The sequence below is a fragment of the Osmerus mordax genome, chromosome 19 (assembly GCF_038355195.1).
Source record: "Osmerus mordax isolate fOsmMor3 chromosome 19, fOsmMor3.pri, whole genome shotgun sequence".
Classification (NCBI taxonomy): Eukaryota; Metazoa; Chordata; class Actinopteri; order Osmeriformes; family Osmeridae; genus Osmerus; species Osmerus mordax.
Window position 1 is genome coordinate 10,354,752 of NC_090068.1, and position 12,602 is coordinate 10,367,353.

Consider the following 12,602-nt stretch of genomic DNA (forward strand, 5'->3'; position numbering starts at 1 on the left):
AAACACAACACCCTCAGGAGAGGGCAGGCAGGGCGAGGCTGGGGTCAACTTACTGCCTGTGACCTCCAGCTCATCAAGGTTCACTGAAGAAGGGGATATTGTTCATATTGTTCTGTGGGAAGTTAGCGGGAAGAAGTCTTCTAACATAGAGTGTTTACACCCACTCCTTGACCTTGTCGAATGACCGTGTCTCCCTAGCTCATCCCTGTGTGTCTCCGGTGTGTTTTCTCCCAACAACAGACCCCCCAGAGGTAACCACCATCAGAACACATCCACGGACCCTCCCCGCCCCCTGACCTCAGTCACCATGGAGCTGGACTTCGGCCATTTCGACGAGCGAGACAAGACGTCCCGCGCCCCCCGAGGCGGGCGCCCCAACGGCCTGCCCAGCCCCACCCACAGCGCCCACTGCAGCTTCTACCGCACGCGCACCCCCTCCAGGCCCTCACCAACGAGAAGAAGGCCAAGAAGGTGCGCTTCTACCGCAACGGAGACCGCTACTTCAAGGGGATCGTGTACGCCGTGGCGGTGGAACGCTTCCCGCACCTTCGACGCCCTCCTGGCCGACCTGACGCGCTCCCTCTCGGACCACATCAACCTGCCGCAGGGCGTGCGCTTCATCTTCTCCATCGACGGCTTGCGCAAGATCGTCTCCATGGACGAGCTGGAGGAAGGGTGAGTTGCTGGGAACTAGGGGGATGGAGGGCTAAGGGGGTAGAGGCCGTGATAGGGGCTCGAGGCTAGGGACCAGAGGCTGAAGAATACAGGCTAAGGGGTAGAGGCCGTGATAGGGGGCTCGAGGCTAGGGACCAGAGGGCTGAAGAATACAGGCTAAGGGGTAGAGGCCGTGATAGGGGCTCGAGGCTAGGGACCAGAGGCTGAAGAATACAGGCTAAGGGGTAGAGGCTGGACACTAGGGGGTTAGAGGGAAGGGGTTTTGGGGTCTGGGGTTGGCTCATGTGGATCTGCTTGCTGCCTGTGTGCCCCGTCCGTACTGACAAAATTGTGGGATTAAGAATCTGTGTGTCCTGTCTAGCCGCCTGGAATCTCTACATATTAGATTATTGTACTCATACCATGTTTAGTCTGAGTTTCACCAGTGTTCTCCAGAGACATCTAAACCACTCCACTAACCTCTGTTAGTGAGCACAAGTACAGTCATCCCGTTAAGCCTCAATAATTCATGCCAGCCGATTCACCCCGCGCTGCCAGGCCCACAGGGTTGCGGTTGACCCAAGAGCTAACCTCTCGTGGTGTCATCACACCAGCTAGGTTAGTACCATGAAGAGATGAAGAACTCTTTAGCTAGGTTTATATCACGACATCACCACCACCTACATGCTCCCTAGATGATGCTGATAACGATAGGGATAATATAAGGATTGAGGGCCGTGATGACCACAATGACAACAACGATGGCTGTAGTCATTATGTATTCCACAATGACTCCCTTGATAGGATTGGACATAAACATTTCCTCCGTGCTCTAATTGGCCAGCGTGTGTATGGATTTTCTGCTGCTCTCATTGGGTGAAACCGTACACTACTATTAGGGATCCTCAGCCCTCCCGGCCAGACACGCGTCGGAATCCTCCCTGAGGATGAGGAGAGTGTGGCATCAGGGAGTGCTGGGCTGGCAGGTTCCAAAGCCACAACTGCTGCGTCTGCAACCAGGAACCAGGAGACAGGGGGCAGGAGGCAGGAGGCAGGAGGCAGGAAGCAGGAGGCAGGAAGCAGGAGGCAGGAGACAGGAGGCAGGAGGCAGGAGGCAGGAGACAGGAGGCAGGAGGCAGGAGACAGGAGGCAGGAGGCAGGAGGCAGGAGGCAGGAGGCAGGAGACAGGAGGCAGGAGGCAGGAGACAGGAGGCAGGAGACAGGAGGCAGGAGACAGGAGGCAGGAGACAGGAGGCAGGAGCAGGAGACAGGAGGCAGGAGGCAAGAGGCAGGGAAGTGGAGTCTAAATGGGCCTGGTCATCCCCTCAGGGCCCCTGCTCCAGCCTGGAGCTGGGCCGTGCTGTCTGAGGGGGCGGAGCTGGAAGCGGCTCTTCACCCCCAGCTCCGCCCCTCATCAGAGAGCCCTCCCTCTGATGTCATCACTGTGTCTCAGGCAGACACACTCCCCAACAGATCCTCTAGACAGCAGCTTCATGCTCTGCTCCCTCGTGTTAATAATGTTATTCACAGATGTTTGGTATCAGTGGTAGGGAAGGCTTTGAATACTTCCTTCTTGAAAGCTTGTCAGCTACTCGGTCTTGAATATGTGATTTACTGTGTGGTACATACAGTGTAGATGCTGTATGTTACGTAAAACTACCAGAAAGGATGTGACTCAACAATCTGTAGAGTGTGACAGGTTTCGGGGGGGGGGGGGGTGGGGGGGGGGGGGGGGGGGGGGTGGGGGGGGGGGGGGGGTAGAGATCTCTCCCAGACACCAGCTGGTTGCTTGTTGAGAACCACAGACGTTTCTACAATGTCGGCTGTTAATTTTTCTTCTGGCTTGTCATTGCCGTCCCTGTAAAGGAGGGGTGGAGAGCGGAAGGAATTGAGGCAGAGGAAAGCCATGTGGGGAAGATGGTGAGGGTGCATAAAGGGAGGAGGGGGAGGGATGGGCCCTATGTTTTATTATACAGGCAATAAACCAGGCATTCAGGTTTTTCAGTTCTAAGTTCTTTACCTTTGGTGCCATTAGAGTGAGACCAAAGCCTTGTGAACGATGTCATCTTACTCTTCACCCTGACGCAGTTACTTAAGTCTTCGACTCGCGTGACCCGGGAATTCAGCTTCTTACAGTGCCAGTGTTTGTTAAATCTCTCCCTTAATGCCATCGGTCCCGGAGGGCGTTTATTTTCAATTACTCTCAAACACCCCTGGCTAATTGGCTCTGTTCATTTGTCCTCCCCCGGAAGTTCACCCTCTGTCCCTCCCTCCATCCCTACCCCCTTCACCAGCCTCCTCCATCCCTCACTCCATCACCACCCTCTCTCCGTTTACTTCTATCTCCCCACCCCCCCCCCCCCGGATGCTTCCACTTCATCTCTTCCTCCATTTCCACCATCCCTCTTTTTCCTCAGCCTCTTGGTTTTAATCTCATTTTTGCTCGTCTGTCTTTTTTTAACTGTAATGAGAAAGAACACAAAACAACATTGTTATCCAATCTGAGTGTGGGGGTCTGTTAGCCTTTGGGCCTCTGGGTAGAACTCTATTTGTGTTTGTGTCTGTGTGTGTGTTTGTGTGTGTGTGTGTGTGTGTGTGTGAGGCTTGGCGGTGGGGGGCCTTCAAAAGGAAGGGTGTGGTGAAAATGGAAGGGATTATGCAAATGAAACAAAGAGATAAACCCTGTTTTAATTTGATAAGGTGATTGTCTTTTCCACGGGAGCTGCCTGAAAGAGGGTGGGGGGGAATGTGTGTGTGTGTGTGTGTGTGTGGAGGGGGAGTGGTATACAGTACAGCACAAAAAAAACAAGTAGTTATGTGTGTGTTCAGCCACTCTGCTGCTCATTCTGGGCATAGTTATATCTCCCTGGTTCTCCTCTCCCAGTCTCCTTTGTGCGCTCTGTAACACTGCTTGCTCATGCTTGATTGATGTTCTCTGGATCTCCCTGCCATCCCTGCCTGTCTCAGCCTCCCCTCATCCTGCCTGCCAGCCTGCCCCCCCCCCACCCATCTCCCTCCCTGCCTCCCCCTCTCCCTCCCTCCCTCCCTCCCTCCCTCCCTCCCTCCCTCCCTCCCTCCCTCCCTCCCTCCCTCCCTCCCCGGACTAGAGCAGACGAGTCGAGGGGAACATGATGGAGGAGACAGGAGTTAAATGGAAATCAAGGGGATAGTGGGAAAGATAGGGAGGGGAGAGTTTTAGGAAAGATGGAGGGGTAATATGAAAAATAGATAAAGGCGATGGGAAGGATTTGGGATGTGTCTGAGTCTGGAGGTCACACCAAGTAGGACATCTCGAGAAAAGCCAGACTGCAGTGGAGGGCTCAGGTTATATTAGGCTGAGCCAAGCAGATGCTGAATCTTAGTCCTGCAAGCCACAGTAGGACTTTTGGCTGCACCAGAGAGCCCCACTCTATATACAGATTTAAAATTCAGTTGAGGAAGGATACGTCCAATACTGTACAATTGCAAGTCAGATATTATTAAAATGTTGTAGGTTAATTTTCAGACATACATGTTAATTTTCAGCCATACATGTTACTTATAATAAGCTGTCCCCAGTACTGTAATACCCACTAAGGCTGCCATGTTTCCAGTAAAAAACAGCAACTAAAACACGGAGAAACAGGGTTTGGTTGTAAAAACTATTTTTTGATGTGCAAAGACTCAAATGTGTGTGTTGAGAGAAAGACAATCACCCTTTTTGGGCACCAGTAACCCTACAGTGGACTGCTAAATGATCTACACATGTACATATAGTACCTATTTATGGAAATTGCAATGCAATGACAGCAGTGTGGGCCTATTTTGTGTCTGTAAGTCTACAAAAAACCAGTCATCTCACATGAACGATGTGAAGAAACAATTCACTGTATGCGCCGAAACTGGCTGCCTCACGCCTACAGCCGCCCACACATAGACACACATCACCAAGAGATGGTAGCCCTGCGCCCGTTTCCAAACTGCCTGCCTGAGAGCTGCCGCGCGGCCCCTGTCCTGTGTGTCCTCTGTGGAGTGTTGCCCTTCTGTGCCCCCAGCGCTCATCACCAGCTGCACATCACTGATGGTCTCAAAGCTCTCGCTCCTGGTATCCCAGTCGATCTGTCTTCCTTTCAGACTCTTCCTCTCAGTGTGACAGGCCTCATCCGTCCTCCCGTTTCCTCTGCCTCCAGACCCTGGCTGAACTGGACCGCTCTTCCTCCGCCTCAGGGCCGTGTTTTAGACCTGCTCCTCATAGACATAGTCTCCCACAGCCCCGGTTCCTCATCAGGGTTCCTACCAGCAGTCCTCAGACAAAACCAGCTGACCCTGGAGAGATGAAACCTAGCATACCCGGGTCCGGTTACACCCACTATCTTGCTGAGCTATTCCCTGGAGGTGATGTCACCTCAGTTTTGGCATTGTACCGGTCAGCACAATGACTTAAAAAGTAGGGCAAACAGTGGCTTGCTCCACATTGACTTAGGTGATTACTTAATGGGCTGAGCTAGGGAGAGAATCTGATACCTCAGTGCTGCAGGACCCAGTGTTGCGCTGGTTAGTAGTGATGCTGCTTGCATGGCTGTACTCGTGGCTTGTGAAGTGCTCATGTCAGACTATGACACTGCAGTAGTGTGTGCGTGAGTGTGTTAGAGAGAGAGAGAGAGTGCGAGGAAAAGAGAGATCAATCCATTCCTCTGATTGCTTCATTCCGTTGCTGAATGTCATATCTGTAAAGGCCCAGGATGCTCCTGCTGTTTGATGATAGGAGAAGGTTCAATGTATCGCGTCCCTGCTGTGGATCAGGTCAGGGGAGATTCTGATGCAATTTCGGAGAGGGTGGAGGCCTTCGGTGTCCCACTTTAGCTACAAACTAGGACAGTGACTTCTAGTTTGTCAACACAGCACCTGTTCTGGTGGAGTGAGCCTGCAGAGTTCGTGGTTGAAACTTGGAATCATGGCTCTGTTATCGAAATCATATATATGACATCAATAATGTATGCATTATACTTTGCTCTTCACTGAAGCTGTGAATGTGATCTGCTATTATCTGATATTCAATCCACAGGCTACTGCCTTTTAGCCTGGAAGTCTCAAATAACTTGTCTTCCTGTTTATGTCAACCTCTCCTCAGGGAGTTGGCAATAAGTAGTACTGTGGTTTCTAGATGCCAAACAAAGCTGACCTGCTCGTTTTCCAACCTGCGAGGAGCATTTTTCTCACCTCACAACTCTGCCCTCCCGCCCCTCCAGGAGAAAGCTACGTCTGCGCCTCGGAGAACTTCTACAAGAAGGTGGACTACACCAAGAACGTCAACCCCAACTGGTCGGTGAACGTGAAGGCCTCGGCCAGCCAGAAGAACCTGCAGTCCCTGGCCAGCAAGGCGACCGGCGAGGCCCGAGAGGGCAAGGAGTTTGTCCGGCCCAAGCTGGTGACGGTGATGCGCAGCGGCGTAAAGCCTCGCAAGGCGGTGCGCGTGCTGCTCAACAAGAAGACGGCGCACTCCTTCGACCAGGTGCTGACCGACATCACGGATGCCATCAAGCTGGAGAGCGGCGTGGTCAAGAAGATCTACACCCTGGACGGCAAGCAGGTAGGTCACGCCCCTGCCCCCCCCCCCCCCCCCCCCCGACACGCCCTGCTCCCCCCGTCACCTGGGCTCCACACACTCACCCCTCACGCCACAACTCCTCAGTCAGGATAGGACCGGTGCAGGTTCATGTATAGGCCTGAGAATGTTGGGCATCTGAAAATCACCCAGTCACCTGCTTTATAGTGGGTCTTTAGAAAAGGATCAAAGCAAAATGAGACAATACGCCACCTTGGTGGTCAGACGTCAGGACAAAGCACCCACACACACCCACGCTGACCGAGAAACCACTGCCCTCAGGATCAAAGAGAGAAACCATCGTCTTTAATATCTATGGAAATGATCATGTAAACCATTCACTAGAAACACAGTAAAGGGAAGCTAACAGTAGTATCACAATACAGACACAAGTATCATGGCATGTGTTTGTTGTCCAAATCTCTTGATCAGTGATGCCGAGAAGATCGCTGACACAGCGGACAGTCACCTGACAAACCTCAGGTGCTTGTGGGTTTCAGCCTCTCGGAACACTTCCTCCCCAGTGGTTACCTTTGTCAGGGAATGATATTCCGGGGCAAGGGGAGTGTGTACATACCTGTCATTATCCACGACTGTCCTTTAACAGAACAATGAAAACCACAGCCCTTTTTAACTTTCTCGGTAGCCACTCTCGGGCAGACCTACATGGTCGAGCAGAGCACCGGTGGTTCAGTGTGTCTAAAGGAGAAGAGGGGTTAGAAGCCTCTCTGCGGTCATAGCCTCCCCTCACCCTTCCAAACATTTACATTCAGTCATTTAGCAGACGCTCTTATCCAGAGCGACTTACAGTAAGTACAGGGACATTCCCCCTGAGGCAAGTAGGGTGAAGTGCCTTGCCCAAGGACACAACGTCATTTGGCACGGCCGGGAATCGAACTGGCAACCTTCTGATTACTAGCCCGCTTCCCTAACCGCTCAGCCACCTGACTCCCCGAACGAGTGACTGTATTCATTAGTCTGTGGCACACTGGGACTCTCACATTCCACACACACTATGGGACAACTGTGACAAATGACTGTCATTTAGGCCAACATCTGTGTGCCAACTGGGCTATGTTGTGCGCAGGGAGGACCTCCCGGCTGTGTGTGGAAGAGAAAATTTTTAAAAGGTTTCTAGACATAAACAGACAGTTCCCAACCCATCAGGTAATGTTCTCTCGGGGTGTTTTATGATCAGGCGCTGTAACATTTTCATAGCTTGTAGTTTGAGCGTTCCTTGTTGGATCCCGGCCAGAGCAAAGCCGTAATGCGTGTTTACCCTGTCGAGGAGGAAGTGGCGTGATTAGTGTATGCAGAGGCGATGGGTCAGCTTTGACGGAGGGGTTCTTAGAGGTTTATAGGCCTGCGTTCAGTGGTGGAGCTAATGCCACTGAGGAATCCTCCGAGAGCTCAAAGTGGCCTCACCTCTCGTGGGGATTCTTTTATGAGGCGCCACCCATCCCCAGGCCGGCCCGACCACTCGGTGGAAGATGATTGGATAGTGTAGTAGACAGATACACAAATCAATAAAATATTCCGTCTGACTCATAGTCTTTTCGGTCTTCCTCTCTAACGGCCCAGGCCAGCTCAGTGCTTCCGGCTCCCGTCTCCCTTCATACAGTAAGGAGGAGCGCAGAGGGGGGGGAGGAGGAGGAGGAGAGGGGGAGGAGGAGGAGGAGGAGGAGGAGAGGGGGAGGAGGAGGAGGAGGAGGAGGAGGAGGAGGAGGAGGAGGAGGAGGAGGAGGAGGAGGAGGAGGAGGAGGAGGAGGAGGAGGAGGAGGAGAGGAGGGGCTGGACATGGCAGCGCTCTGCCTGGCCATGCTAAGAGGCCACAGCTGTTCTTCAGGCCCGCCCCTGATATGCCTAAACGGGTCCTAATCCTCCGTGTCTGGAACACTCTGATTCTATCTGCCATCACATGCATCTGGGGGCCACGGTGCGCCCGCTCAGGAAGCCCCCCACTGCCCCCCCGGCCTGCCCCCCCGGCTGCCTGTGGGGACCAGTCAGACCTCCACACCTCTGTGTCTGGGCTGATTGAAAGGAAAAGAGACTGATCTCACTCAGTCGGTTGTTTCCTCATACATATTCCAATAACGCCCTCATCACAATCCCTGGGATTAGGCGGGGCATAGCTGCACTCTGTAGATAGAGAGAAAAAAACCCTCTAAGGCCTTGGTCAAGCTAACTAACACTGTATCGGGTCTTGGTCAAGCTAACTAACACTGTCTAGGGCCTTGGTCAAGCTAACTAACACTGTCTAGGGCCTTGGTCAAGCTAACTAACACTGTCTAGGGCCTTGGTCAAGCTAACTAACACTGTCTAGGGTCTTGGTCAAGCTAACTAACACTGTCTAGGGCCTTGGTCAAGCTAACTAACACTGTCTAGGGCCTTGGTCAAGCTAACTAACACTGTCTAGGGTCTTGGTCAAGCTAACTAACACTGTCTAGGGTCTTGGTCAAGCTAACTAACACTGTCTAGGGTCTTGGTCAAGCTAACTAACACTGTCTAGGGTCTTGGTCAAGCGAACACACCGTCCTCAGTAGGCTGTCAGTAAACCTGCATAACTACAAACAGCCTACGGTCATAACCTTCTCCCCACCCTGTGTGCTGGGTCTCTGAGATGAGCCTGCCTCTGGGCCCACACACAAGAGGCGGAGATCTCTCCTCAAACAACAGACGGTGTCAGAAGTTCACGAGCTGCTGGAAGGCACAAAGTTCTCAGTTGCTTGAACTCATGTAGCTAATTGTGCAGTCTGTTGTCAATACCTTAAACCATTTCACATGGTAAACACAATTTGCAGATCTCACATAGACGTTTCAGCAAAAACTCTAAACACATCTCATTCTCAAAACACATTCTTGCACCCTAATGCACATGTCATCCATACTGGTAAACACAAATGGCAACAATCAAATACAAATAGAGAAAACATGTCATTGACAAAACACAACCACTCAAAATTGATTTAACTTTTTTCAAATGATGTGACACAACCAATATAAGCCAGTTCAGAGAGCAAACAGGTTGTTGAAGGTGGGAAAATATTGCTTGTGATGTCGACGAAGTGCTCTGGCCTGACCCAGCCCAAAGACAAGAAGAAGCACATTGATCACATGTTTACTCCTTAGATTTGTGTCCCTTTTACTGTAGTACAGTGCATTGTAGGCTGTATACTGTACAATGAACACATTGTATGGCCCTGAACATTGTGCTTTCCATTTGTTACAGTAACAGTACTGACTGCTCAATAGATTTTGAACTGGTTGCAGGTTCATATCAACAAGAACAAGAGTGAGTTGTGAGTAGTGAGATGCAGGGTACAGTACTGTATAGGGTACAAGGAGGAGAAAGAACAAAAAAAATTGCAAAGAGCAAAGTAGAGTAGTAATTTATGATACATTTTGAGCTACTATGATAGAACATGTTGTTGTTCATCAAAAGACAATGACGGATAAATATGAAATTTGTTTTGAGATTACGTAAAAATGTACTTCTCCTTGAGAACTATATGTTTTGAACAATGGTTTTCAATTTTTTTGTGTATTGTTTACTGACTGCTTGATAGTGTATATCATTTTGATCACTTTGTTTATGATGAGCAGTGTTTGATTTTGAGCACAGGTAAATCTGTTTTGAGGCGAAAGTTTCATTTTGCAAGAGAATTCAGAGGTTTTGTAAATAGTGCTTGAAATTGAGGTTTTGTGTTTACAGTTTGAGAAAATGGGTGACTGTTTCAAGAATGTGTTTTAGCAATTGTGAAAAACTGTAATTTTTTATGAAAATGCATCTCTCATACTGATTTTAACGATGAACATGACTGCATGTGCCATTCAGGCATAGGCTGTACTGTGTGTGTGTGTGTGCATGTCAAGTTCAGTTTATGGCAACCATGTCAAACCCACACATTTGCCTTTGATCCAGCACAAACACACACCCACACACACACACTAACCATGTGTCAACCAGCCCGGTAACTATGTATTAACTCTGTTCAGGTCCACGCCTCTGATGTCCATGTCATTCTCTGTTGAACGCTCTCAATCCATCACGGAAGACGTGTCATCCGCTGGTAGCCTCATTGTGATGCACACTTCCCCCCTGCAGCAGTGGGGTGTGTTGTTGTGTGTGTCGGTGTGTGTGCGACGGCGTTTGTGTAGTATTTTTGCTCTTTGTGTGCTGAGCTGGGGAGGCTGTGGACTGCAGAGCGCCGACTGCAGAACGCCGACTGCAGAGCGCAGGCTGAGATGTGGTGGTCTGGTAGAGGGGGGGTGTTGATGCAGTGCCAGCCCCTCCCAGATCCTGCACCGTTCCTCCTCTTCCCCCTTCTTCTCCGACAGCTGGTGGGACGGTTGCTAGGAGACCACATCCAAGGCACAAAGAGAGCCCAGCTGGTGTGGACTGGCCTGTCAGTCGCCACATCCTGTGGGTCTGCCGTATCAGTACGTGTGTTCAGTGTCCCGGTGCGTGTAGCTATGTGTAAGTGTGTAAGTGTGTGTGTGGGTTCACTGGGTTCACTGCTTGCACCGGCATCTCTGACTCGAGACGAGTCATAGAGAGAGAGAGAGACAGAGTCATATAGAGAGAGACTAGAGTCATATAGAGAGACACAAAGTCATAGAGAGAGAGACGAGTCATAGAGAGAGACACAGAGAGAGAGAGAGAGAGAGAGAGAGAGAGAGAGAGAGAGAGAGAGAGAGAGAGAGAGAGAGAGAGAGAGAGAGAGAGAGAGAGAGAGAGAGAAGAGAGAGAGAGAGACGAGAGAGTGAGAGAGAGAGAGAGAGAGAGAGAGAGAGAGAGAGAGAGAGAGAGAGAGAGAGAGAGTCGTGGAGAGAGTTAGAGAGAAAGAGAGAGAGGAGGGCAGGAAAATGGAAAAGAGAGCTGACAATAAATATATTGCAGTGATGTGGATATTTAGTCCTTCTCAGCTTGATTTGTCCTTGAAGGAAAACCTCTACACTTCTTTTAACAGTGTGAAGATCCACCCCTCTTGCTGTCAGTACAAGAAAATAGCCCCAATTTTCCCCATAACTGCTTCTGCTTTCAAGCCCAGGGAGATGAGGGTGGGATGACAGGGTCTTTGGTGCATTATTGGTCTTGAAAGACAGCAATTTAGGATGTTTTATATTCAGCGCAGGGGAAATAATTATCCCCTTTGTCTATAGAGCTGAAGTAAATTCCCTCATTCCCCCTCAGCATCCCTGCAGGGGTACATTAGAGAGAAGAGAGGCTTTCACTGGCAGCCATTTTGTGCCCATTCTTCTTAACCGAGGTGCCTGTATTGTAAAGTGACTGTGATTGGCACAGTCCTTTTTACTGGACTGTTCTCAGTGAACAGGTGCATTTGGGGTATGCCCTTGATTAGAATTAGCATATTGCTGCAAACTATGGCTGTTATTGGGAACTTACACAGGAAGCGTTTGGTTATCTCCTCCCAAGGGGAATGGTTATTCAGTTTTTGAATGTCTGGAGTGTCTTTCAGGGATGTGGCGAGTGCTGTGCTTTGTAACTGGATTTAGAGAGCTCATTACTGCCTCAAGGTCCTGTGCAGAGGTTTGCCATATGTCTTTTAAACCGATTCCTGTCAAAGAGGCACTAAAGATGCAAATTTGCACTCTATTAACTCTCTGTTCATTCACTCTCCTCGCACAAGGTAACGTTGTGATTGTCTTCTGTACAGTAGGTGTACGTTTGCAGTAGAGAGTGAAAGGTACAGGATGGCATACATTTAGTATCCTGCAGAAGTCAAGTTCAGTCCTGCATTGAATGTGGATCAGTCCATTCCAAGGCGTGGAGACGTGGTCCTCCGTGGTGGTACCAAGGCTCGCTCTCTCCCTCTCCTCCTTCCTATCTCTCTCTCTTTCTCTCTGTCTGCTTCTCCGCCACGGGGGAAGGTTTGGTTTTGCAAGGCATGCGGCGGAGGCGGTTGTCATGGTGATTTACTCTGCAGTGATGGACTCTGTGTCCATGACAATGGCTGTGTGTGCAATGCGCTGAGTTTGCTCTTTACATTCTGTACATTGTGGTCTCACAGGCTCCACCCCGCCTCCACCCCGCCACCTCCCCCCCCCCCCACCATATGCGTCTTACTGCGGAACCATTTCACCCCATCAGATGTACATTACACTGCTGGCACACACATGCTCAAACACACACACACACACACACGCACACACGCACACACATAAATGCACCCATGTTCAGTAACTGCCAGAGTACTACTACAGGAAATAAGGGAGAGAAAGATGGATGAGCTGACAAAGGGGCGTGGCTCCCATGATGCAGCATCCTGATCAGACATTTCAGCCGGCGTCTGGCGCTTCCTTCTCCCCCCCCCCCCTCTCCTCTTATCTTCTCCACATCAGT

General features: G+C 50.6%; 1 protein-coding gene across 1 annotated transcript in view; it reads left to right on the forward strand.

The window, feature by feature from the left end:
- The first annotated feature begins 296 nt into the window (after positions 1-296).
- LOC136963084 (neuronal migration protein doublecortin-like) overlaps positions 297-12,602 on the forward strand; it is a 33,080-nt gene continuing 20,774 nt past the window's right edge. The window contains 5 exon segments of the mRNA XM_067257088.1: positions 297-433; positions 436-540; positions 542-675; positions 774-775; positions 5,886-6,223. Of these exon segments, the coding sequence (XP_067113189.1) occupies positions 308-433; positions 436-540; positions 542-675; positions 774-775; positions 5,886-6,223 (705 nt within the window). The 5' untranslated portion in view covers positions 297-307.